Source organism: Copidosoma floridanum, unplaced genomic scaffold (assembly GCF_036245765.1).
Source record: "Copidosoma floridanum isolate Cflo_tuat_1 unplaced genomic scaffold, Cflo_Japanese_pri ptg000008l, whole genome shotgun sequence".
Classification (NCBI taxonomy): domain Eukaryota; kingdom Metazoa; phylum Arthropoda; class Insecta; order Hymenoptera; family Encyrtidae; genus Copidosoma; species Copidosoma floridanum.
Window position 1 is genome coordinate 6,224,074 of NW_028321885.1, and position 24,286 is coordinate 6,248,359.

General features: G+C 33.6%; 1 protein-coding gene across 3 annotated transcripts in view; it reads right to left on the reverse strand.

The window, feature by feature from the left end:
• Nucleotides 1-24,286, reverse strand: part of alphaSnap (Alpha-soluble NSF attachment protein) — a 242,775-nt gene that overhangs the window by 58,789 nt on the left and 159,700 nt on the right. For all 3 annotated transcript variants that reach the window (XM_089589214.1, XM_089589213.1, XM_089589212.1), the window contains exon 4: nucleotides 2,365-2,630. In XM_089589214.1, the coding sequence (XP_089445340.1) occupies nucleotides 2,365-2,630 (266 nt within the window). The remainder of the gene's footprint in view (nucleotides 1-2,364; nucleotides 2,631-24,286) is intronic.

Here is a 24,286-nt window from a genome sequence, read left to right on the forward strand (position 1 = left end):
GAAGGAAGAGATAGTATTCACTGTATGCTTTTCGTGAATTAACAGTGATGAGATTGTCTAATAGCGTGGTGTTACGTAAGGAGGATATTGGTAACGAGGTGCATCGCGAGAATGACCAACACTCGTTATTTCGAAGACCTTTATTCAAGTTACCGTGATCATAGGCAAAGAAGCGCGTGTGTTTCCCTCGAAGGCTAGTCGTGTACTCCCCCGAAAGACTCTCTCCTTGCTTGCTTTTTCTCTCTCTTGGCCCTAAGGCCCCTTGTTACGAGATTTAAGGAGAAGGAGCGCAGAGTCTCGCCTATACTATCGTACGTTACACTTCCGTGGCCGCGACATTGTTGTCCTCGACGACGCTGACTTTTTACTTTGCATAGAGTCTGTGTACTTGTTTGCAAATCTAATGCGTGTGTTTGTGTGCGTGCGCGCGCGCACTGTTCTGTGTTCTGTTTTTTATGTTGATGGTGTCAGTTAATGTATATGGTTGTTGAAAATAAAAAAAATTTCGATTTTTTAATTTTTTTTTTTAATTTTGCTGTTAAAAAAACCAAAATTTTAGTTACTTATTTATTTTATTTTATTTTGTTAAGGAGCACCGTGTTTAATGTTATAATCATAGTGGTATAAGAATATAAAAGCGCTAATGACATTTCTATGTGTGAGTGGGAATGATAATGGCCCCAAGTAAAAAATGATTGACGAGTATCTTCCCTGTCTCTTTCTGAAAATGTGCTGTGATTAGGTACTGATCAAACAGATATCTACCTGCGTATGTAGCGGCAAGAATGTAGTGGAGAGACAAGTAAAGATAAAGCCATGAAAAAAATTTTGTTATTATGGATCGATTAAATGATCTAACGGTGACAAAACCTTTATCTCGGCTAACAAGAAAATATAAAATTCGTCGTCAGTTACGATCGGGTTCAAGGAGTCTAGATGAAAGTTCAGGTGGAGGACTGGAGGTACACTCTTTCGGCTAAAAACCCTGTCTCTGCTACTTTCTTGCCAATACATGCAAGTAGCTGCTCCTTTGAGTATCAAACTATCACAGCACACTGCTAGAAAGAAACAGAGAGAATATTCGGCAACCATCTGTTTCTTGGTCTCTATAAGAATATTTAGCTTCTCACGCCCTCTCTTATTACAATACCTTGGTTCATTATAACAATATACGGTTGTAATCATGCGGTGAAAAGTAGATTTTTTGGAGCTTGCGTGCCACAATAGAAAAGTTGACGCGAATTACCTCATGTTACCGTAAACTACCTCATCACAAAAATATTTTTTGTGCACTTTTACATTTTATTTTTGATTTAATTTGACGAATCCATGAAAAAATATTACCAAAACTGATAGAATTTTACTCAATAGTTATAAAGCTTATGAAGTGGGAATCACCGGCTGTTTGCAGCACCGAACCTTGGTTGATAAAAAAAACCATTTTTAGAAATAAAGTGAAATTGAAAACAACTTAGGTTGGAAATGGGACGTATCATACATTGATTATTCCGAACATTATCTAATCTCAGTATTACTCAGCTTCTAAAGATGTGCTATTGTCCAGACTAAAAATCGATTACTGTGTAGTGTATATAAGTATACATATTTTCAAAGTGTATTGATATAAAGACACTATTTTCATCCTTGAGTACGTTCCCGTACTGAAGCACACGTAAGACTTCACTATTGTTTGTAATTCTGATACCAAAACGTTTCATTTTTAAAATCTCGAAAATTGAAATATATCCCAGTTTTTAACATAATTATTCTTTGGACTAGTTGCAGTAAAGAAGTTGGTATACAAGTTAATGAAGTTAATTAAATATAAGAACATTTCAAATCTAATTTTGTATATCTATTAGTAGTGCTTTTGTAGTGGAAAAGCTAACGTTGTGGGATCAAACTGGACTCGTTACTACTAAGAGTTCAAGTATTTGAGGTGAGACGCTAAGGTCTTAGTTTTAGTTATTGCCACAAGATGCTTTTTTACGTAGTAGGATGGCACTAAATTTTTGTGCCTTTCTTTTGAATACGTGGAACTCATCCATTTACTTTGGCACGAGCTCCTTTGCACTAATAGTCATGGCTCACCTCGAATAGGAAATAATAGTTTAAAATACATAATAACTAATTAGGTGAAATCTTGTAAAAACTTGTATTAAAGAACTTTTTATAACTTTGTATATTCGAAGCTATCTTTTTAAAAAGTAGTTGTAGTGGTGAGTTTATGATAATTCGATGTTACTGTTGTGGGAAAACGCACACATTTTCGTATAGGGATCGTTTTTTCAGTATATCATTAAGACACAATAGAGATTAAAATAATTGTTTCCAATGTATCATATAATGGCTTAACTGACATACCTGTTCATAAATTTTAATGGCTTTCTCATAATTCTCAAGTTGAGCGGCATACTGTGCTACTTTTAGAAGACATTTATTTGCAGATGAATTACTTTCTTCTCCACGAAAATAGTCGGCAGCTTGTTCGTAATGCTGGACAGCTCTTTCCAAGTCTAACGCTTCATTTTCATAGATTTCAGCTATGCTCTGATGGTGCTTTGCTGCCATTGTGAAACGGCCCATGTCAGTGTATATTTCAATAGCTTTTACTAAGCAGTTGACAGCTTCTAAGGTATGGAAACAATGACAGTAATAAAGATTTTATCACATTCTTAACTACTTTAAAATACTTAATCATATCATGTTATCTTTAGAGTTACACTTTATGTATTAAAAAAAATTATATTAAAAAATCTTTGCCGTAGAAATTGTAAACACCAACAAGATTCATCAGTTACAGCCAGTTATCTCACTTAAGAAAATTTTTATCACTTAAAAGTTAAAAATTGTATTTTACTTACTGAGAATTAGAAATCAGGTAGTCAAGTTACATGAAAAAGAGGCAAAAAAAAGTTGCCTACTTTATCTAACTAATCTAATCTAATTTCAAAAGATAAAGTACACTCGTGATAAAATTACTTTGATGGAAGTACATTCTGTTTTGTAGTACTTTATAAGTTCACACACATGAAAATTTTAGTCTACTAAGAAATAATTTGGGTGCATTGCATCAAACAGAAATAATTTTTTTTTTCAAGCGAGTTAAACAATTTTTTTTAGTGAGATCTACTACAACTAGAATGCAGCCCTTCAAATACATTTCTATGTATTTGTGTATTATCAGGGAGTCCTTAAGTTTGACAGTGCGTTAGTATTTATCATAAAAATTTGAATAATGAACATTAAATATTTCATCAGAAAAAATAACAATTTCAACTCTTTTCCTGTTTTTCATACTGATTGTAATACTTTTTGACTTTTATTGATATTTTAATTTTCTAGTATTTCTTTACTACATCTCATTTAATTTAAAGTAATTAGAGATTTTACAGAAGTTTAAGGTCTTAATATAAATAACTTCTAAATAAAACCAGTCATGCAAATGGGTTGACGTCAGCTTCTAGCTACCAAAAAACCCACCACTACTTGTTATGATAGGAGTAAAATTCAATAGTCTTAAATAATTTGGCTATCATCTGAATCGGTTACTCGAGTTGTAATCCTCAAAAAAAATGCAAAACTGTTAAGTAGTAAAGATGCGTATCATTAATATTAACTATCCATGTATTTGTAAGCACGAATATGCAAGGGACTATCTGCGTCTTACTCCAAGTATGTGCGGAAGTCAAGTTGTGAAGTGACGTCACTGCTAGATATTTTCTTAGATGTATATGTACACGTGTGTGCAGCATAGTCAAGTGGAGCGGTTACTGTATTGAGTCTGCCCTATTTGCTCGTACAGGCAGGTAGCTACAACTAGTTTTTATGATACAGAAAGATTTTTTATCTTTCTCTGTAGCTCCGTAACAGCAGCATGTGCGACTGAGACAAGTAATCATTATCGATAGGTTCACAATAGTTTAGAATAACCATAGCTATTTTATTTATTGCCATCAGTGATTACCAATTCACTTGGACATTTTATAAATCGTAATTTTTATAAATTAGTTAAAGTTTGGTGTTGTGCATATTATTTCGGCTTGCCTCATATTTACTACTACTCCTTTTTCTTGTAATTGTGTCGATGAATCTATCAACTCTAAATTATATGTCCACTCAGATCTCAGTACTGAACAAAGTTTTTCGAGCCAGATCGAGAGCAGGAAAGGAGATCAAGCACTGTGTTAGAGAAGTCACGTGTTTTTCAAATATTAGCTCTCTCGTTAACGTTAAAATCGAGCAAAGGGTCGAGTACCGTTAGTGTGCCACTATAGTGTCCATCTTTCCCGTATGTACAGCGAACACACACATGTACAGCCAGTCTTTATAGTCACATTATTGCTCGCACGAATACATACACATAGCACTCTGCTCGTTTTACAACCATGTTTTAGTTGCCGCTTTGTGTACTCTTACACATCTTAACCTATAGTACGTAGCTTGCTTCTACGCACCAGCTATCCTTAAAGATCAAGTTCACTTTTCAATATGATCTTACTTTGATCGTAGCTTCCATTTTGAGGTGACTGATTTGGTAATATGACGGTGTCTTTATAGCACGCTCCAGTCAATAAGAAGCTCTTTAGTTTGAATAACATCAAAGATTTTATTTCAAAGAAGACGTTCATTGACAGTTGGTAATTGATTGGAAACAACGTCTAATGGTGGTACTGTCATATTTTGTATTTATTTAAAAAACAAAACAACGTTTTCGCTGTTTGGACAACGTCCTGGACCTCATTAGGTACAAAAATCTATGAGTGATAGAAATTCTTTACTATACAAATTTTAATAAATTATAATGAACGCAAATTGAGTTGAGTGTATAGCATACCTCTCACTTTTACAAAAGGGATGTACAATCGTAATGTAGTCAGAGTTTTAAGTTTAGCTGCTTTTATACTTATTCACATTACTTTATCAAAGATTTTGTTTTAGCTTAATCAGAGTTTTGTGCACTTGATAAGATAAATTTTCTGTTAGATGCCTCTATTTATGCTTAAATTATGCAGGATAAGGTTGAAAAGAGCTTTATCACAGAGCCAACTGACTTTTATTTGGAGATTAGATGGTTGCTTGCTGGACCAGTCACCATAAACTCTTCTTCAAATCATACTAGAACTCAAGCTAAGCATTTGGCCATGAAAGCTGAGCTTACTGACGTCCCTAAAAAATTATTGGTGATTGACGACCTTTTAAGCAAGTTTCCTCTAGAAAAAGAAGATACAAACAGCACTTCGTGAATACTCACAACCGCAAACCTGACGGTCAGTATGTTGTCACCTAGCCATTTATGGCCTATAACTTATTCATACCTAGCTTCGTATTAGCTCGTGCCAAACTGCATAGGCTTTGTTCAAACAGCTCAAAAGAGGATTATTGGCTTATTCTCGCCTCCATAAAGCCTTCAAGAACTTCATGAGTAAGTATGTAGTACTTTGGAATATAATAAAGATAACTGACTCATCCAATGCTTATTACTTTCTTTCACACCATGGCATTACTAAATAGAACAGCTCTATGATTAAGCTAAGAATTATTTTTGAAGTGAAAACTTCTTATGGCGCGTTGGGCACTTTTGTGGGTGAGCATTTTCAGCCGTTCTCGCGACAGACGAGATTTTACACAGATATACTCCGCGTGTATTCTTATAATATATGTATACTATACGCGCTCTTTCCATGGGCATTCGTTCGTGCTCTCGCGACAGACGAGATTACATACCTATATGTATAATCAGAGTGTATAGGTATGCGAGAGCGCTGCATGCTATACGCAGCAATTCCACGCTCACAGTTCATGCTTGATCGCACATAGCGCCATTGCCTGGATCTCACCGCGAACTACTTGGCGCGAGAATTCAAATTCGAAATCGTATGACTTTTTCAGCAGACAGTAGGCGCAGAAATTCAAATTCGAAAGAAATCTTTGTATGTATTGGCTAATTAATGCCTAAAAATATTGGATAATGTTGTATAATTACATAAATAAATAGTATACCAAGAATTCTTTCGAATTTGAATTTCCGCGCCTACTGTCTGTTGAAAAAATCATACGATTTTAAATTCGAATTCTCGCACGAGGTAGTTCTCCGTGGGATCCAGTCAGCGGCGCTATGTGCGATCAAGCATGAACTCATGAACTGTGAGTGTGGAATAATGCTCAGACCAACGCTGATACGCAGTCTTTGCATGGGCATTCGTTCGTGCCCTCGCGACAGACGAGATTGAGAGTTTTTTATATTTATTTTATAAATGAATATTAAACGGAAAATTTATTTATTTAAATATTTCATTTGACTTGTGTTGCTGCTATGGTATTGTGTTAAAAAAATTGATAAATTTTGTATTTACTATTTACTAATATTTACTCATTTAAATAAAACCACTTCCTTCGAATATAGTTTATATATTATTATACTTCATGTTCATTCAAAAAGTGCCCACATTGCTTTGATAAACTTTATTTTTTATGTACAATTTCTCATGTCGCGAGGGCACCTAAAAATGCTCACCCAAAAAAGTGCCCAACGCGCCATAAGTTCAAGTTTTCACTTCTGCCTGCACTCCCAGAGTGCTACTTGTACTTGGTTCGTAAGTTAGCGTGGGGTCATAGTATGACTTTGTTAAACTTGATTGTGATTCAGATCAAAATATCCCGTTAAACTTTTATAGATTTATTCTTAAATGACACTTTTTTAGGTTTATGATTACCACAGACATCAATAAGATTTTCTGATAACTCTTGGTGAGCAACAGGCCTATCTATTGTGAAAACCAGAGCCCTCTAGTAAACTACTGACATACCGGCTTACTTCGGTCACACATGGTTTGGCAAATCGTGTTCTACGTCAACTACCGATCCATCAAGCAAGTTCTAATCTCTAAGGTGTCAAAATACTCAGAAAAGTTTTATGTTAATAATTGAGACGAACCTTCAATCTCAAGATCTTCTTCAGTAGGTAGGTTTGAAATACCCCCAAATCTTAGTAAGAGACACCTAAATCAAATTATGAAGGTGTACAGGCAGATTTTTAAGTGCCTCTGACTAGTAGTACATAATATCCTAGGTCAAAAGCTAAAATCTTTAATGTTTATGATCTAGGTATATTTGTATTGTATTTAACAAAACGGTTCGGCGTGATAGTTCGTTAATGCTTTAACTATGATGGACTCAGTTTGAACTACCTTAAAGACCTGCCGTTACACAAATTCCTTACTTAAAGAATCACTAACTATTAGTCTGTGGCTGAGTACGGTATTTTGTACGGCGTTATAAATGAAAAAAAATTAAAATGTTGTACTTCTATCCTCACAACTTTTTTACACCTTAAAGTTTTCTAAAAAAATAGCTAATTTAACGCGTATCATAAGTGATGAACTTCAAATAAATAGCTTTATTTACGTCAAATCAAAAATAAACAATGGCCTGAGCAAAACTTTTGAGATTTTTTATCGAATTTATGCAAAAAAATTCAAAGCACAAGCTATCACTATGATAATTTTGTTGAGCAGTTTGAGCAGAATGTTGATCCATGAGGTTTTTATTATAAATGTTCTAAATAGGATTTCACCTTAAAAACTATCGAACTGAACAATTTATTCAACTGTTGCATAGTTCAAATCAAAAGAAATTTTTTTTAATAATCTCCTTTTTATTTTGATTGATCTGAATTCCTTCTTCAGTCTGGATAGGTCCTAAGAATTTTATTTCGTTTTAAAAAACTTACCTGTCAGTAAATTAACTAATTGCCCCTCACAAGTGACTGCAGTTTAGAGTTTCTCACAATATTTCAAGTGCTTATAGTGTAAGAGAAATACCTACTTAAGACCCAGTTTTGAAAACTCACAAATATTGCAGGAAAAAATATATATTTTCATATAGAATTAACCATGACTTTTAAGTATCCGTCTTCAGGCACATAAATATTGTTTAAAAAATGTTGCTTAAAATTTCAAATCAATATAATTAATAAGTAGATAAGCTATGGCGATTCCAGCATAGACCCCCCTCCCCTCGGTATCCCCTCTCGCGGTGTGCCCCTCCTTATGGTATTGGCCCCCTTTCGCGGCGTGCCCCTCCACGTGGCAGCCCCTCTTCGTCGATGAGTTGGACTCCCCTTGCAGCTAATGGGCGCGCGGGTCTGGCAGGCTTGAGTTTGCATGCGCTGCGATGCGCATTTTTCGCCTACAGCGCTGCTTGAGATTGCGCGCGCTATTTGAATATCTTGTGAAAATTGTGCACGCAATGGGTATATGTATTTTTTTGTAAGTGAGTGCGTTGCATGATGACGTAGGACGTGAAGGGATAGTAAAATAATTGTTTAACATTTTAATTTTTTATTTTGGTTAATCTGTTTATTTTAAATTAAAAAAATTTATATTTACAAAACTAGACTTGAAAAATGCTCAGATTTGCAAAATGAATTGTTTAACATCTTATTCTTTAAGTACAATATATTTTTACAGATCTTTATGACTATCGTTGTTGTCATCAACATCAACTCATTCCATATTAGAATAAAACTTTTTTATTCGTTTGACATTATGAATAGCACAAATGGATTTGTAGGCTCCATTGTGATGAGCATAAGTAGTACCTAATCTTGGAAGTTCAAACGGCGGATAGCCTGTCATATCAGTGACTTTAAAGCCAAATCTTTCAAGCCACTTTTGTTTCAGATCTCCAATAACAAATATCTTAGTAGCATTTTCAAGATTCTCCCGTACAATATTTCCTATCTCCGTGTACTCAATTTTTCCCGAGTTCCAGCTTAGTCCATGATAGTAAAATTCAAGGTATAAATTTTTATGTTTATACTTTGGTGGCAATTTTCTCCAGCTAAAGGGTGCTTTAAAAAGAAATACTTGTGCTTCTGCATCAGTGGGACTAAGCAAAAGGATAGCCACATCCTTGAGCACATAATCATTACCTGGTTTCTTAAAACCTTGCATGTCCACAAAATACTCCATTTTCTTTGCTATTATCATATTAGTTTCGTCTTTTATCTTTTCATAACCTTCATTTCAAGGACAAGATCCTTTGTAGGTTCAATACTTATCAATGAAGTTTTTCAGTCAAGATTTCTTGTTTTTATCATCATCGTCCTTAGTATAAAGTTTTTGATACTTAACATTAGTAGTAAAATTGCTTGTACTCAGTTTATGCGACATATTGATTGAAGTCTTATTCAACAAATTGATTTTCCAAACAATTACACAGTCTTTATCTTTAAATTTTCCCACAGATTTTGTTTTTTCAACCTTTACGTCTTTCTTCTGCTCGTTTCTCTTCATAAATTTTTCCCTCTCTTCTTGTCGTCCAACGACATTCATCTTGTCTTGTCGTTTATTTTCTGCTCCTTCTTTACTCCAGCTGTTACTCCGGCATTTATCCATGATGGCTGAGAACAAACTGATGCTCGCAGAACCCATGAATCGGGTTTATATAGCTTTACATGAGTTTCTTGACATCCCCACTCATTGGACTACACTGAACGATACGATCATGTAAAATTAAGCAATAAGCTGATGTATTGGCAGAAAAAATGTTATGCAACTTAAATTCTAGCCTCACATCGACTGGAGCATTTTTTAATGTCTCGTTTTGTTTGGAACAATCAAGGACGATCAAAGGTATCCGATTAAAAAAGTGATGTTTGCGTAATGAAGGCGTTTTTTTGCCACAATATGAATTTTGAAAATTAGTATACATATTATATAGTAGTGCATACTGATTACGTGTTATATCGAGATTAAGATAACCATAAGTCTAATATTGTGAATTTAAATAGAGTTTCACGTTTCTTATATTGCAGTGATCAAACATGCTAGCGCTTACGTTTTTCTGATTTTTTCGGTTTGTTTGAAAGGCTAAAATAACATAACGTGGCTTTTCCAACTAATTAGATGTCTTAACTGTCCGAATATGTTTTAATGTGCTAGGTAAAAAGGGATACTCATTTAATTCTCATGTTCAAAAACTCATAGATACAAACTTATCTTTTTGCAGATAATTTAATAAACGAATTTTATAAGAATCTGACATTATCAAATAGGACATAAGCCACTCAAGCTTTGATATTACTATTTTAAAGTCTTCCCAAGTTGCTGCGGCGGCAGGATCAGCAGCATTGAGCAGAGTTTGCAACACAGCATTTATATCATTTCTTGATCTTGTCAGTATAAGCTCATGTTTGACGTTAACAACTATCTTATGATAGTCTTCAGCAAAACGTAAAATTATATTAAGTGGAAGTATAATATCAAAGTAGCCGTTATCATTAGTAATACTATCATCTTCTTTGTCTCCAACGCCAAGCCAATCAGTATTTATCATAAATTTGTTTTGATCAGGATAAAGCAACAGCCAATTTTTCATCAGGGTTGTTAGCCCAACATTTTAGCACTTATCTACCTCTATAGCATTTATCTCATATCGTATTTCTTTAAATAAGTGACAGATAGAGTTATTTATCCATGCGGTGTTTGTGACTGCCGTATTTTTATCTGCTTTGAACAATCTTCTGTAAACATGTAAAGAACTTTTGGATGATGAAAGACACAAGTCTTGATGTTGAATTGTAATGCGAATTTCATCACTATTGCCATATGTTGATGATGCATACGGCTGATGAGCATGAATCTCATAGTCAGCAATAGATTCGTCAAATGCGACTGGAGACTGAATACTTAGAATCTCGTCGATTTTGTATACAACAAAAAGTATCTAATTTAGTTTCCACCAGGGCTTTTTATTTTTAGACCGAGACTTTTTATAAACTGAATGTTTTGATGAGTTAATTTTTAATGTGTCAATCGTTTTCTTGGATGTCTCGACGCTTTGATGGACTTTTTCCTCTGACGTCTCAACGCTTTGAGAGCTCGTTGTTGACCGAGTGCTATAGTGCATATTAAGCTGCCTATATAATTTGTCTGATTATAAATGACACCCATTATGGAGAGGGTTTTATGTGAAATCTTATAGTTACGACTTCTCCACGAAAATTTACTAAATCACCATCCTGATATACAATGCGTAGTTGTATACGATCAATGATATGTCCAATGATTGGTAAATAAATTATTTGTGAAAGAACTTCAATAATCTTATATCCGGATGGTACAGCGAAAAAAAATTCATGAATCGTGTGTACTTTGTGACTGTTCATGTAAGCTCCACTTGTGATGTTACATTCAACTCTTAATGCGTTTATTTTTAGAATAGCTACAGGTAAGTCTGAAACATGAGTGGTATTGTGTTTTAGAACTCTCTGAATAAAACCTTATAGACGGCCTATAGAATATTTAGGTCTAAAATCAATAGTATGACTGCACTTGATAACAATTCGAAGCATATTATTGTTTGGCTTGATATCGAGAGTTATGTTGCGAGATTGTAATACCTCAATGATAAATGATCTAATATCCTCAATCTCATAACTGCCTGTAGGTAATACAATAACTTGATTGCCGTCATAAAATTTATTACAATTTTCATCAATATTTGGGATGGAGTTAAATGAGAAAAACTCTACTAAGCCAAGAACGTAGTTGTGTTTTGGTGATAATTCAATCGGTGGAAAATACTGTGTTTCTCAAATAGAATAAGTACCGGAAAGGCTGAGAGTTAATGTTTCTTCCATGGTTGTTTACGTGTAACTAAATGGTTTCTCCCTATGTAAGAAAGTTAAGTTTGTTTTAAAAGAAACTTTAAGCACAAATGACCGCAGTTGTAGGAGTTATTTTTTCTTGATATCGCTTATAATTATGTTTCACTTTACTAACTTCTAGATACAACATTAAGTCAGTAGGTGGCTGCAGATCTTTAAAACTGTCAAAGTACACAACATTATTACCACGTTTTCGATAAGCCACCCAGTGAGTTCCAGGTCCATTCTTATCATCAAGATTCACTATAGTTGTTTCACAAAACCATAGACCGTCAGCAAGTAAACTGTTTCTCATGAATACTCCACGAAAATGAGGGATTTTTAAGATTTTAGAATATTTCATCAAATCTATGTTGGTCAGAGCTCGATCAGGTTATTTAACTGTTTTGAACTTTTTTTTTTTCTGTAAACGTTTTTCAGCATCAGACTTTAAATAGACTCTTACTCCAATTTTATGCGGTTTGTAATAAAGACTTTTTCCAAGGGCGATAGCTTCCACGGTTTGATTATGTCTCTGACCTTCTGCTAGCTGCTTTTTGGCTGACTTAGCAGCATTTATGCTCTTCATAATTTCAGCTATTCCATTGGCTATAGCACCAGTTGCACTCAAACCAGCAAACAAGGGAATTAAAGGTAAAGCTCCACCAATCTGAGTAGAAAGACGTAAGATGCGCGGAGTCGCAACATACTTTTTACCTCCCGATTCTTTAACTGCACTACGAGCAAGTTTCAAAGCACTACTAATAAGATCTCGAGCACTTTTGCTTTTAGTATTCATGTCTTGCGAGGCAGCTTTAATAACTGCGCTTTAAGCACTACATTGATTTTTCTTTGACCTACCCATCCTTCTTTTCCTTTTTTTAATACTCTGTTTTTCTCTTGCTCCAACCCCATATAAATTTACTTTTAACTTTCATAGCACTAGTCACTAGGGCAGCTGCTGCTCTTTTACCAATACTTGAATCTAAAGTTTTAACTCTTTGCCAAGCCTTCTCAGCTAAAATTTTATCTGCTTCATGTCTGCCTTTTAAATCTTGTCAATTTTTTGAATACGCTATGTCATGCTCTTTGCACGCTGCGTCCAGCGGATTTACCCCTGGATCACCTCTAGCAAGACGCTTAGCGAGCTTAGTACCTGGACCGCAATAATGATAGCCTGGCAAATAAAGCTCTACTCGTTAAGAATTTATGACTTTATTTACAAGATCGTGTCCTTACGACGCATTATGATGATAATTAGTCTTCAGAGGTTGGATTATGACTAAGCGTTCGAGGAAATTAATAATGTATTTATAGTAGATAAATTCATTGACAAATAAAGAGCTCAAACTATATAAGCATTGTACTATTTCATTATTAAATCAATTTTAACTGATTATTCATACAGTATAGACATGGAGTTTAAAGACCAATCCAAAAAATTACAAGTTTCTAATTTTGACGCTATTGTAAAACAAGAAAAGCGTTCAAATCGACTTGGCGAACTACTCCCTGACAGTATTCGCGCAGTTTTTTGCGGTCCATCTAATTGCGGTAAAACTAATAGCTTATTAGCTCTAATCGTGCATCCCCATGCAGCTAAGTTTGAAAATTTGTATGTGTATTCAAAATCACTACATCAACTAAAGTACAAGTTCTTAAAAGAACTACTAGAGCCTATAGAGGGTGTGAAATACTTACCTTTCAGTGAACACGAAACTGTAGTCTCACCAGATGATGCTTTACCAAATTCTATAATGATTTTTGATGATTTAGCTTGTGAAAAACAAGGTAATGTAAAGGCCTTTTTCTGCATGGGTAGACACAAAAATGTTGACTGCTTCTATCTTTGCCAGTCATGTGCTGAAGTGCTAAAGGATCTTGTAAGGAAAATGTCAACTTGTTAGTTTCATTTTGTCAAGATGAAGTTAATTTGAAGCATGTGTATGATGATCATGTAAACTCAGACATGCCATACATTCAATTAAAAAATTTATGCTCTAATTGCTGGAATAATGATAAACATGGACTCGTCGTTATAAACAACGATAGGCAAATAAATAATGGTCACTACAGAAAAGGCTTCGATGATTTCACTATACATTTAGGACATACCTAGCGCAATCGTTACAATGTGTTGCAAGACATTGGATCATCATCATGTATCAACAAGAGAAAAACGTTCTACGCCAGTTAGTTAAGGCACGAGAGGCGGTTTAAGAAAAGTACAGACTGTTGAAATTTGTAAAAAATGAGGCTGAAAAAGTACTTAGTGAAACTTTCAATCCAATAACAGACCCTCTAATGGAAATTTTCGCCGAAACAAAAAAACAGAAAAACAATAGTAACGATTCTGTTTTTCACAATTATTAAAAAAAAAAACGATGAAGAAAGTAATAAAGTTGATAAAGTGAATCAACAAAAAAAAACTGAGAAAAATTCAGTGATCATGATTCAACATTCAAGTCAGCCATTAGTAAAAGTGATGATGATGATGATGATACCGATTCAAATAATACTATTCAACATTAATCTCATGATTCTGTTCAAGTCAGTAAAAATTTATCAAATAATTTCTATTTACAAATACTTGATCAGAATCAGAAAGATTTATTAGACTTAAAGTGGAAAGTGCGAAAAGAAAATGAGTTGTACAAACTTGGCGATTCGCAAATAGAATTTGTAAATAATCACATCAAAGTAGATGATTTAAAGTATTCAATGACTCCGGGATTAATGGAGATACTTATCAAAAAACATTCTAATGAATCTATGTTGACACAGGAGGATTTTGAAAAATACTACGTATTATTAAAAATGTCAAATGTTCACAGAAAAGAGTATAAAAAAAACGGAGCTATACGAACCCATAGTAGTAATAAGTTTAATAAAATGGTTGCTCCAATGCTCAATCTCACTGTTCGTAAAAAAGGTAGATTGTTGCTACCTTGGTATAAAACTGCTCGAATAATGCAACAAGTAGATTATTTACACTGGGATGATCTTAATGAATTAGTAAATCGTTTACGTTTATTAATAGCTGAAAAGTCGGCAGGAAATACAAGTCATGACAATGAGATTATATCAATCATCGAAGAGCTTCGTGAGGGAGGATATATATATATATTGATGCATGTAACCATTGCTTCAGTATCAAAATAAGTGGCGATGTATTCGGTCAAAAATTGGGTAGGACCGAAGGCGGTAGCCGAGGTCCTCCCGGTATTGGATACAAGCTTACCGCAGATGGACAGTATGACTTAGATAATAAAATGCTGTGCAATGTTGGAACACCAAAACAGCCTTAAGATGCTGTAAATTATGCTTACTTGATTGAAGTAATTAAAAGACTTAAAGAAAAATAGATAAATTTCGGAATCTTTACGTACAACTTGCAAAAAAATTCCCATTTTTTAAGCTGATTCAAAAAACTTAAACCTAGACAATTAATACATGGAGCAAATCGTTGAGGAACTTTAAAAGGCAGCCAGGCGTAACTATCCTCACCGAAAATTCAAAATACGTGGCTTAGACGAAACTTGGCAAGCAGACCTTGTAGAGATGCATCCTTACGCTCGTGAAAACAAAGGTTATCGGTATATGCTTACCGTAATGATGTTTTCTCCAAGTACGCATGGGCTGTACCTGTCAAGAAAAAAACCGGTTAAGAAGTAACTGCAGCAATGCATTCGATATTGAAAAAAGGACGGGTGCCCGTGAACATGCAAACTGATCGTGGCAAAGAATTCTATAATGCAAACTCTCAAAACCCCATGCAGAAATATAAAATAAAATACTCAACGTACAGCAATCTGAAAGCGTCTATATGCGAGCGATTCAATCGTACTTTAAAAGATTTGATGTGGAAAAAATTCAGTTTGCAAGGCAATTATAAGTGGTTGAATTTGTTACAAACGTTAATTAAATTTTATATCAATAAAAAACACCTAACAATTGGTTTAAAACCAAAAGATGTTGTGGCTGAAAATGAAGTTCAAATTTAGGAGAAGTTGAAAAGAGAATGTGAAAATAGCAGTAAGTTAAAATCTAAATTCAAAATTGGTGATAAAGTACGAGTGAGCAAAACCAAACAAACGTTTGAAAAAGGATATACGCCAAATTGGTCAACGGAAATATTTACCATTACGCGAGTAGCAGCAACAAATCTAATAACGTATCACCTCAAAGATTACCAAGATCAAACTATTTCTGGATGTTTCTACGAATAAGAACTGCAGAAAACAAAGCATCCTGATGTATACCTCATAGAGAAGGTTCTTCGAAGACGTGGCAATCAAGTTTTTGCCAAATGGTTGGGTTTTGATAGTACTCACAATAGTTGGACAAATAAAAAAGATTTTTTTTTTTTCAAATTACATTAACTAAAAAACTTTGAGATTCTAATATGTAAGTAATAATGAAAATATTACGAAGTAAGAATATTTTAAACAAATACTCAAAATTTTTTGAAAAAAAAAAATTATAAATTATTTTTTTACCTTTTTACATTATGCATAAGATAATATGATGTGTTTTCCGTTGTACACTATAAATAATTTAAATTTATTTACAGCCTTCAACAATTCATTATAAAATTCTTTGTTTTTAAATAGAACCAAGCTTATTTTAGTTTGCAGAAAAATTTGAAATTCATCGTTAATTCAAGTTCTGCAACTATGTTAGGTCCAAATTTAGTATACACTTTTCTTAGTTTTGACACCATGTAGTTTTGATTAGGTATCAATTTAAAAAGTTTCTTCGTAGGAAGAAAATCACTGTCAGCGATTTTGTTAAGTGCTGCAAGATTCATCTTTAACAAAATTTAAAAAAAAATGGAACTTAACATAAAATATTTATACAGTACATATGCTGAGTAAATATGCACAAATATTTACTATACAAAAATATATCACCTTGACTGTATTTAGATTTTTTACTCGGTGGTTCACTTAAAGGTGATGTGAGCTTCTGTTGATTAAGTTCAACTTTACTGAAACCTCTGCTGAAGTGTAGAATGAGCTTGCCTAGTTGAGACAACTCCTAATATAGCACCAACCCCTCCACTATAGGCTCATCTGCTAGTGTTCGGTCCATTGTTGGGGGATCCAATACATTAAAAGCCCTTGCAGCTTCTGCTACCTAATTGGCTACCCTCTCTATCGATCCTTCCCTCTTACTGAATGATTCTTCTCCCACTATGCTGTAATGTGTAATAACCACATGGTAGGGTATCTGTACAACCAACCAGGTTGCAAAAATCGTTTGTCATCATAAGCACTTAGTGCAATCTTCCTCTGTTTTTCAGTAAAAAGCTGATGATGATGCGATCTTATATTTTTTTGCTCTCGTGTCATACTAGTGTTTTCACACAAACATGTTATATAATTGTCAAAAGTTATTGTAGTCTTCACAACTGATTTTTTAACACCTTTAGCCTTCTTTCATAGATTTTGATCTTGAATTTTCACACTGCACATTTTGCTTCGTAGTCCTACAAATTCCAACATGATTTTTCCATTACATTCATCCTTCATTAAACCAAAAATTTTTTTATCAAAAAGAGGCGAATGAAACTCATTATTTAAATTATAGTGTGAAGTATTAAATTTCCCAACATTTTCACACATTATATTATAAATATTTTGATTTGTTATTTCATACACAAGACTATCAGTGTCTGTGTACAAAAGTTTGCATCGGTCTCCCATTTTATTTTTCATAAAATCATAATGAAATTCGTATACAAGTGTTTTTGATAAATTTAAGACACTCAACCCAACACATATTGGTTTTTTTGTACAGACATCTGTACGAAGAAGTTGTATAGCTACAAGCTGCTCATCAAATATGTCACAGCTGTGGAAATTCGGTCGTGCGATGTATGTCTCTGCACCATATCACCCCTCCCACTTGTTGATGAGTTTAACATCAACTCGTTTGCGTTTATTTTCCATAGTCTTTCCATAAACAGCATTATTAAATAGCTTATATAACATTTTCTCAAAATCAGTCTGTGCATTTTGACGCTTTTCACTGTTTAAGTCAATGTATTTATTTAGCCATGAATTTTGGTTAAACTGTAGAGTTCTATGTATTTTTTTTATACGGTGACCATAACTTACAGCTTGTTTAAGTGCACGACAGTGTGTCACATATCGCTTTTTGTCATACAAAGTAGTCATTAGTTTATTTTGTTTGGATCCTGGAGGCGTCAAATGCTCAGCACAGAATGGTAAATTTTTATGAGCATTGTGGAGAATTTTAGGATATTCAAGGTCTACTTCGAGTATGTAACCAATTTCAGCATCCTCAGCAACATTTAAAATACCTAAGGAACTTTGAATTCATTTAAAACCTGAACAAGGTAATGGTTGAGTCATCGCCCAGCCATACAAGTTATTTACGTCATAATACATTAAATATTTTTCATCTTTATCATCTTTATAGCCGTTTTTCATGTATAAGTTGTTGGCTTTTGCATATCGATTACAACATTGAGATATGCCTCCACGAATGCCTCGGTCAATAAACATCACCGTCTCAATATCAGTTAACAATTCTAGTTTTACCTGCAATGATAATATTTTTAAAAATTTAGAAATTAACAAAAAATTATAAAAAAGTCTAACCTTTGTATACTTCAATATAGCATTCCAGGTTAAGCCAGATGTTGTATAGTAATGAGCTGGATCCAATCCATAGGCTTCAAGACAATTATTCTGAAAATTCTTAAAAACTTCAGAAAGCAGCAGAACGTCAGTCATTTAGTATAAATCTGAAAATTCTCCAAGTGTTTAAATATTAAATGTGTTCCAGACGTTTTTAGCATGTTCATAATTATCATTAGTCATATGAGCTTCGTATAAGCTGCTATAAGAATCTTGTTTTGATGGTAGCATCTTTTCACCAAGTTTTTTTAAAGAAGTATAATCATAAGGAAATAGCCTTTCCTTTTTAATAAATTTATTTGGTCTATGGTATATTTATCATCATTTGTAAACACTGTTTCTAATATTTTAAGTTCGTTTAAATATGATGACAATTTGTCAAGTGATGAAGCTATGAATTTAAAGAAATCAATAAATTGTAGAATAATATCAATACCCTCTACATATTTCGTAAGCAAAATATATTTTTCTTTGGTCTGCGGTAAATGTTGAATTCTTCCTGGAAAGCACTTTGCAAGTTCTTTTATAAATAAATGCGAATCATAACTTAGGTTATGGAAAACTACAGGTATCGCTCTTGAGTCTTGATAATTAATATTACACTTATTGTGTGCTGGACCACGATATCTGAAAAAAAATCTTTTCAAATAAATCATGATTATTAAAAAAAAAAAAAAAAATTTTCTTAAGTTTAATGAAACGATGCTTACTTTCCAGTAAGATGGCAGTGATCTCTGACTTCAATATCATTTGAACTAAAAGGTTGGTTGCAAATATGACATAAAATGACTTTGTCAAATTTAATTTGTTCTTCGGAAGTCAAGTAGATAATTTTCAGAGAATTTTTGTACAAATTTTCTAATTTTATTGATAAAGAATGGAGAGTCTTAACAAACCATTGAGCAGGTGTTTCATCATCATTTTCTTCACTTTGTCTAAAACTTTTATATTCTGATTTGCTATCATCATAACAACATTTGAGAAAAAAACCAATGTTATATGCTTTATGACTTTGATAGACACGAACATCATTAATAGGTACCAACAAACATTTGAAGTCTGCATATACAACAAAAGGTACGCGGTTCTTGAACGTAAAATTTTTTAATTCAAGTATATGCTCATTTTTCCCCCTATCAGGCAGTGTAATGTTATACTTATTTAAATGCTTGCAATCAACTTCATGAGCTTCTAACTTTTGCTTGGACCAAAAATAGTGAAAGCAACGATCACACATATTTGATGCATGTTGATGCTCAGATAACTGTTTTCGTATTAAACGCGATAAATTTTTTATCCACACATAATGATATTTGTACTCTACGACGGAGTCGCATTTATTATTGTTATATTCTTCATCATCTGTGCAGAAGTTTTCGACAAGTAAAACATTCACATGTTTTTCTTTTTTATTTGCAGTCAAATGATTAGGGAAAATATCAAATGTATGACCCTTATTTTTTATAAATATAAATTGATTGAAATATTGTTTTGATTCTCAAACATTACAATTTTCTTCGGGATAACTGGAAACTCAATACCATCAAAATTTAACTTATTTTTATATTTAATATAGTTAGAGACACGATTTAAATTTCTGCTTACTGGAGCTTACTGGATGAAGAGCTGATAAAACAGCCGATTTAAAGCATTGGTCGTCTTTGTTTACTACATTTACACAAACATTTTTTTTTATGTAGTCTGGTAAGTCTATGAAGGAACTGCCTTGCATAGGATTTAGTTTATTGATATTAACTTCCAAATTTTAAATCGAGTGCAGAGACCAGCCAGATTTCTTATCTTGAAAATCATCCATTTTTTCTCAATTAACTGTCGTACGTTTATGTCAAACCACTGTTGTGTATCAGTAGCCTGGTAAATGGGCTGTGATTTTGTATTAAAGTATTTTAAATCCATATCCTTGATGTTAAATTTAATTATGATATATTTAGCAGTCAATATGGTATTTACTTTTAATGCAGTATGTTTTTCAAGAGATCGTCGGATTTGTTGAATAAATTTTTGTTCAGCATCTTTGAGAAACTTTTTCAGATCCAAGTGTTTAAAATTAACTATTAAAGTTGTCATAATACGATTTTCAAATGCGCTGTGAACATCATCAAGAATAACTGCAGCAGCATTTTCATCATTTGAAGCTGTTATTACACCTTTACCTTGAACACATACAGATATTCTTCATTTCTAAATGTCTTGTCTAAATCCGACACATTTTCTTGACCACTTTCAGATGCAAAAACTTAAGGCTTTTGTTCACTATGTGATTCAAAAACAATAGGTTTATTCATAAATATTTTTTTCGACTCTGTAACCTCCAAATAATTATAAAGCAGTTGCTAAACAGTTTTTAATAATGCAGCTGCAGATATTAATTTTTGTTTTACCGATGTCGTCAGATTATTCCTTAAACTTAAAATATCGATATCCTTAATAGTTGTAAGACATGTGTCTATTAGTCTTTGAATTTGACTCCCATTGACTTCGCTATTAATTGTTTGTTGAAACGATTGCCAGATGCAGTGAGCCACATCTTTAAAATATTGAACCGAAGCCATGGCTAGCAAGAAGTTAACTACTCAAACAACAGTACAAAAGTACAAAAGTACAAAAATGCAACACAATCACCTTCATTTCTTTTTTCTTGCCAAAGCCTGCTGCTTCTGTATTTTTTCAATCTTTTTTTTTCTTTTACGAATCATTTTTTTCGTTTTCTATCTAGAAGTTTTATTTCTTCTTTTTTTAATGACATTGGAACTCGCATCATAAGTATATTTTGATCTTCTTCAGACCATACCTCATGATTTTCAGACAATGGCAGTAGTGATGAAATCTGCTGCTGTTGTTCTTGGGGTAGTGGCGGTTGCATTGACGCAAGTGGTATAGGTGTTGCTTTTTCTACAACTACACTTGCTGCTGCTGTCAGCAGTAAGGGTGATGGAGGTCTACTGAAATCACTGTTTTCGACCAAGTCAATTAATCCACTCCAATTTTGCTGAGAGAGCTACCATGATGTTGATGGTGAAAGTTGCAATTGATTATCAAATTGCATTGGCATATCTAAAACAATTAAGTACAAAATAAGTTAACTTTATGTATTACAACATGTTGAGAAACAGAAAAAAAAAAAAAAAAGTACCTGTTACTGCTGTGGATGTTGATATGTTGAACATTTCAACTTCTGTTGGTATTTCTGCTGCAATAGGTTGCTCTGTTGACACTACTTCTACTTCTGGAAGAGGATCCTTGAGTAGTGTGGTAGGTAGCTCTGAAAGAGGATCCATGGTTACGTCTGGGAAATGTTCTGGTGGTGCTACTACTTCAGGAAAATCATCTACGAGCTGCCTTTCTAAATTTTCTACGTTGCGTCCTAAGGCACGAAAAATCAGACGTTCTTGATATCTTCAGATATCACCCTTTCGTGTGTTTTTCACTATGTTAATGCTGAAAAAAATTCTTTTTGTAAATGCTTTTTTAAAATACTAAAAAAAATTAAGGTGAAGAATAAAAAGAAGTTAACTAATTCAAAGAAATAAAGAACTTATGACATCATTTCTGCGTCTTGAGTTGAATAAAAAGATTTTTTAATGTTTCCTTAATGTTACAAGTAAAGGTGGAGAACAGAAAGAAGTCAAGTAGTTGAAAGAAATTAAACTCGTGATATCATTTCTGCGTCTTCAGTCAAATAGCTTGCAACCACATTATTGTAGAAAAAGGAGGAGAAAAGAAACTTAAAAGATTGAATTAAATTGCTATTTATAGAAAAGTGAGAAACTTTTTAAAAAATTTTGAACTCATGACGTTATTAATGGGTCTTGAGTGAAAAAATTACATATTTCATTTTTTTAAAAGAAAAAAATTATTAACATTTTACAGAATACCTTCACACTTAAAAGCGTTGGCTGATGCGTTGTACGAAGTATCCTGAAGTGTAACTTCTTCCTCTCTTCGGCTGCTGTCACTGATGTTAAAAATATAACTGAAGCACTCGGCGAAGGTCAAGGGATTGCTCTTGAAGACTATGGCGGAAGAGGAAGAGGAAAGCCACTTTCCATAAGTTGAAGATTTTGGAGTCCTATACACAGAAGAATTTAATATGCGTGTTCATATTGAAAGACCGGCTTAGTCGTCTACATTGCCATGGTGAGGTTTTTTGGTAAGTTTATTTATTAAAATAAGATCTTTTTAAATTTAAAGATGTACTAAACATTTTTAACATGAATGAAAATGTAAATTTTTTGTTTTGTTTCAGACTTGGAGGGTAACTTTTTAACATGCTCTCTACACCTAAATAACATCGTTTCAGTAGAAGAAGCACTTCTCAACGAGGATACATTGCCAGGAGCAAGACAGCTTACAACGCTAAGTATGTTTGGACAATTGGAAACACCATCAGACGATGAATTGTTATCACCATTGTTACACGCCTCCTTTTTCGGTAAGTAGTATAAAGGATTAAATAAGAATATTTAAATTAATAGAAAATTTCACTTTGTTTCAATTTTTAAAGTTTATTATTTGTTTGTTTTCAGACGATGCTGAGGGATCTATTCCTACCGACACTTGTCTTCAAGCATTTTTTTCGATGCTTGAAGAACTTAACCATACATCACCAACACGTGTCTACAGGCCTACACCTGATGTAGATCTCATGTGGTCACCAATATTCGAGGTAGATATTACAAGATCACCGACACTCGGGGAGAACCTCACAAGACCGGTGACACATGAAGTGGATCTTACAAGATCACCGGAACTGATACCCGTGGTCGATCTCACAAGATCCCCACAACCGATTCCAGAAGTTGACCTCACGGAATCACCTTAGCCTATACCATTAGTTGACTTCTCGGTAATATCTCACGTTATTATTGAGTTATTGTCTTCACCAGAGCTGCATGAAATGAGTACGGTGAAAAAAAAAGAAAATCTTCAGAGGACGAAACAGACAGTCCTGATAAAAAAAGCACTGTCATAGACTTTCGTTTTAATTTTAACAATTGTAAAGTTTTTAATATTTGTGAATTTATTTTAAGGATAAGTTACATTAATTTTATGAATTAAATTTTGTACATGTATATATTTGTATATTGTGTATTTGTATATATTTTTCATTAAAAATATACTAGGCCAAAATAAATAAAGTCTTGTACAATTATTTCCCTTTGATTCCTCATCCTACATTCTAACACAATGCGCATAATCCTACACAATATATTTGTGTATATACGTGCAAAATATTCTAATATCTAAGAAGACGCACTAACTCAACCAACGCTACAGGTAATGCACGCATGTTGCACCGCGAACTCAAGCAGTGTTGCACATGGCACGAAAAAGTGAAAGGAAGCTGTTAAAGTCGCGCGCCCATCAGCTGCATAAATACTCAAGCCATGTGGCGCATGGCATGTGCAAACTTGACAACGTGCGAAAAAGTAAGAGGGAGCTGTTAAAGTCACTCGCCCATCAGCTGCATGAAAACTTAAGCAGTGTAAACTCTGACAACGCTGCAGGTGGTGTACACAATTGGAAGAGGGGTAGGAGCGTTTGCGCATGCTCAATGCGCACTTATCCGTTTAGCTAAAACGTACCTATTATGAACCACATCAAGCTTTCGACTTCATTCACTTAATCACACTAGACCGAGTAGCATCAGTTACTTTTTCCTTTTAAAATGGAGTACATTGTAGACTTTCAGGGCTTTAAAAGCCTCATCAACTATTTTATTTTTAAAGAAATTTCATTGGTCAAATTGAAAAAAAAAATTCTGTATGATTTTTGTTAAAACAAATAAAATTTGAAAATGTTTTGCAAGTCTAGTTTAGTAAATATAAATTTTTTAAATTTAAAATAAACAGATTAACCAAAGTAAACAATAAAAATGTTAAACAATTATTTTCCTACCCCTTCACGTCCTACATCATCATGCAACGCTCTCGCTTACAAAAAA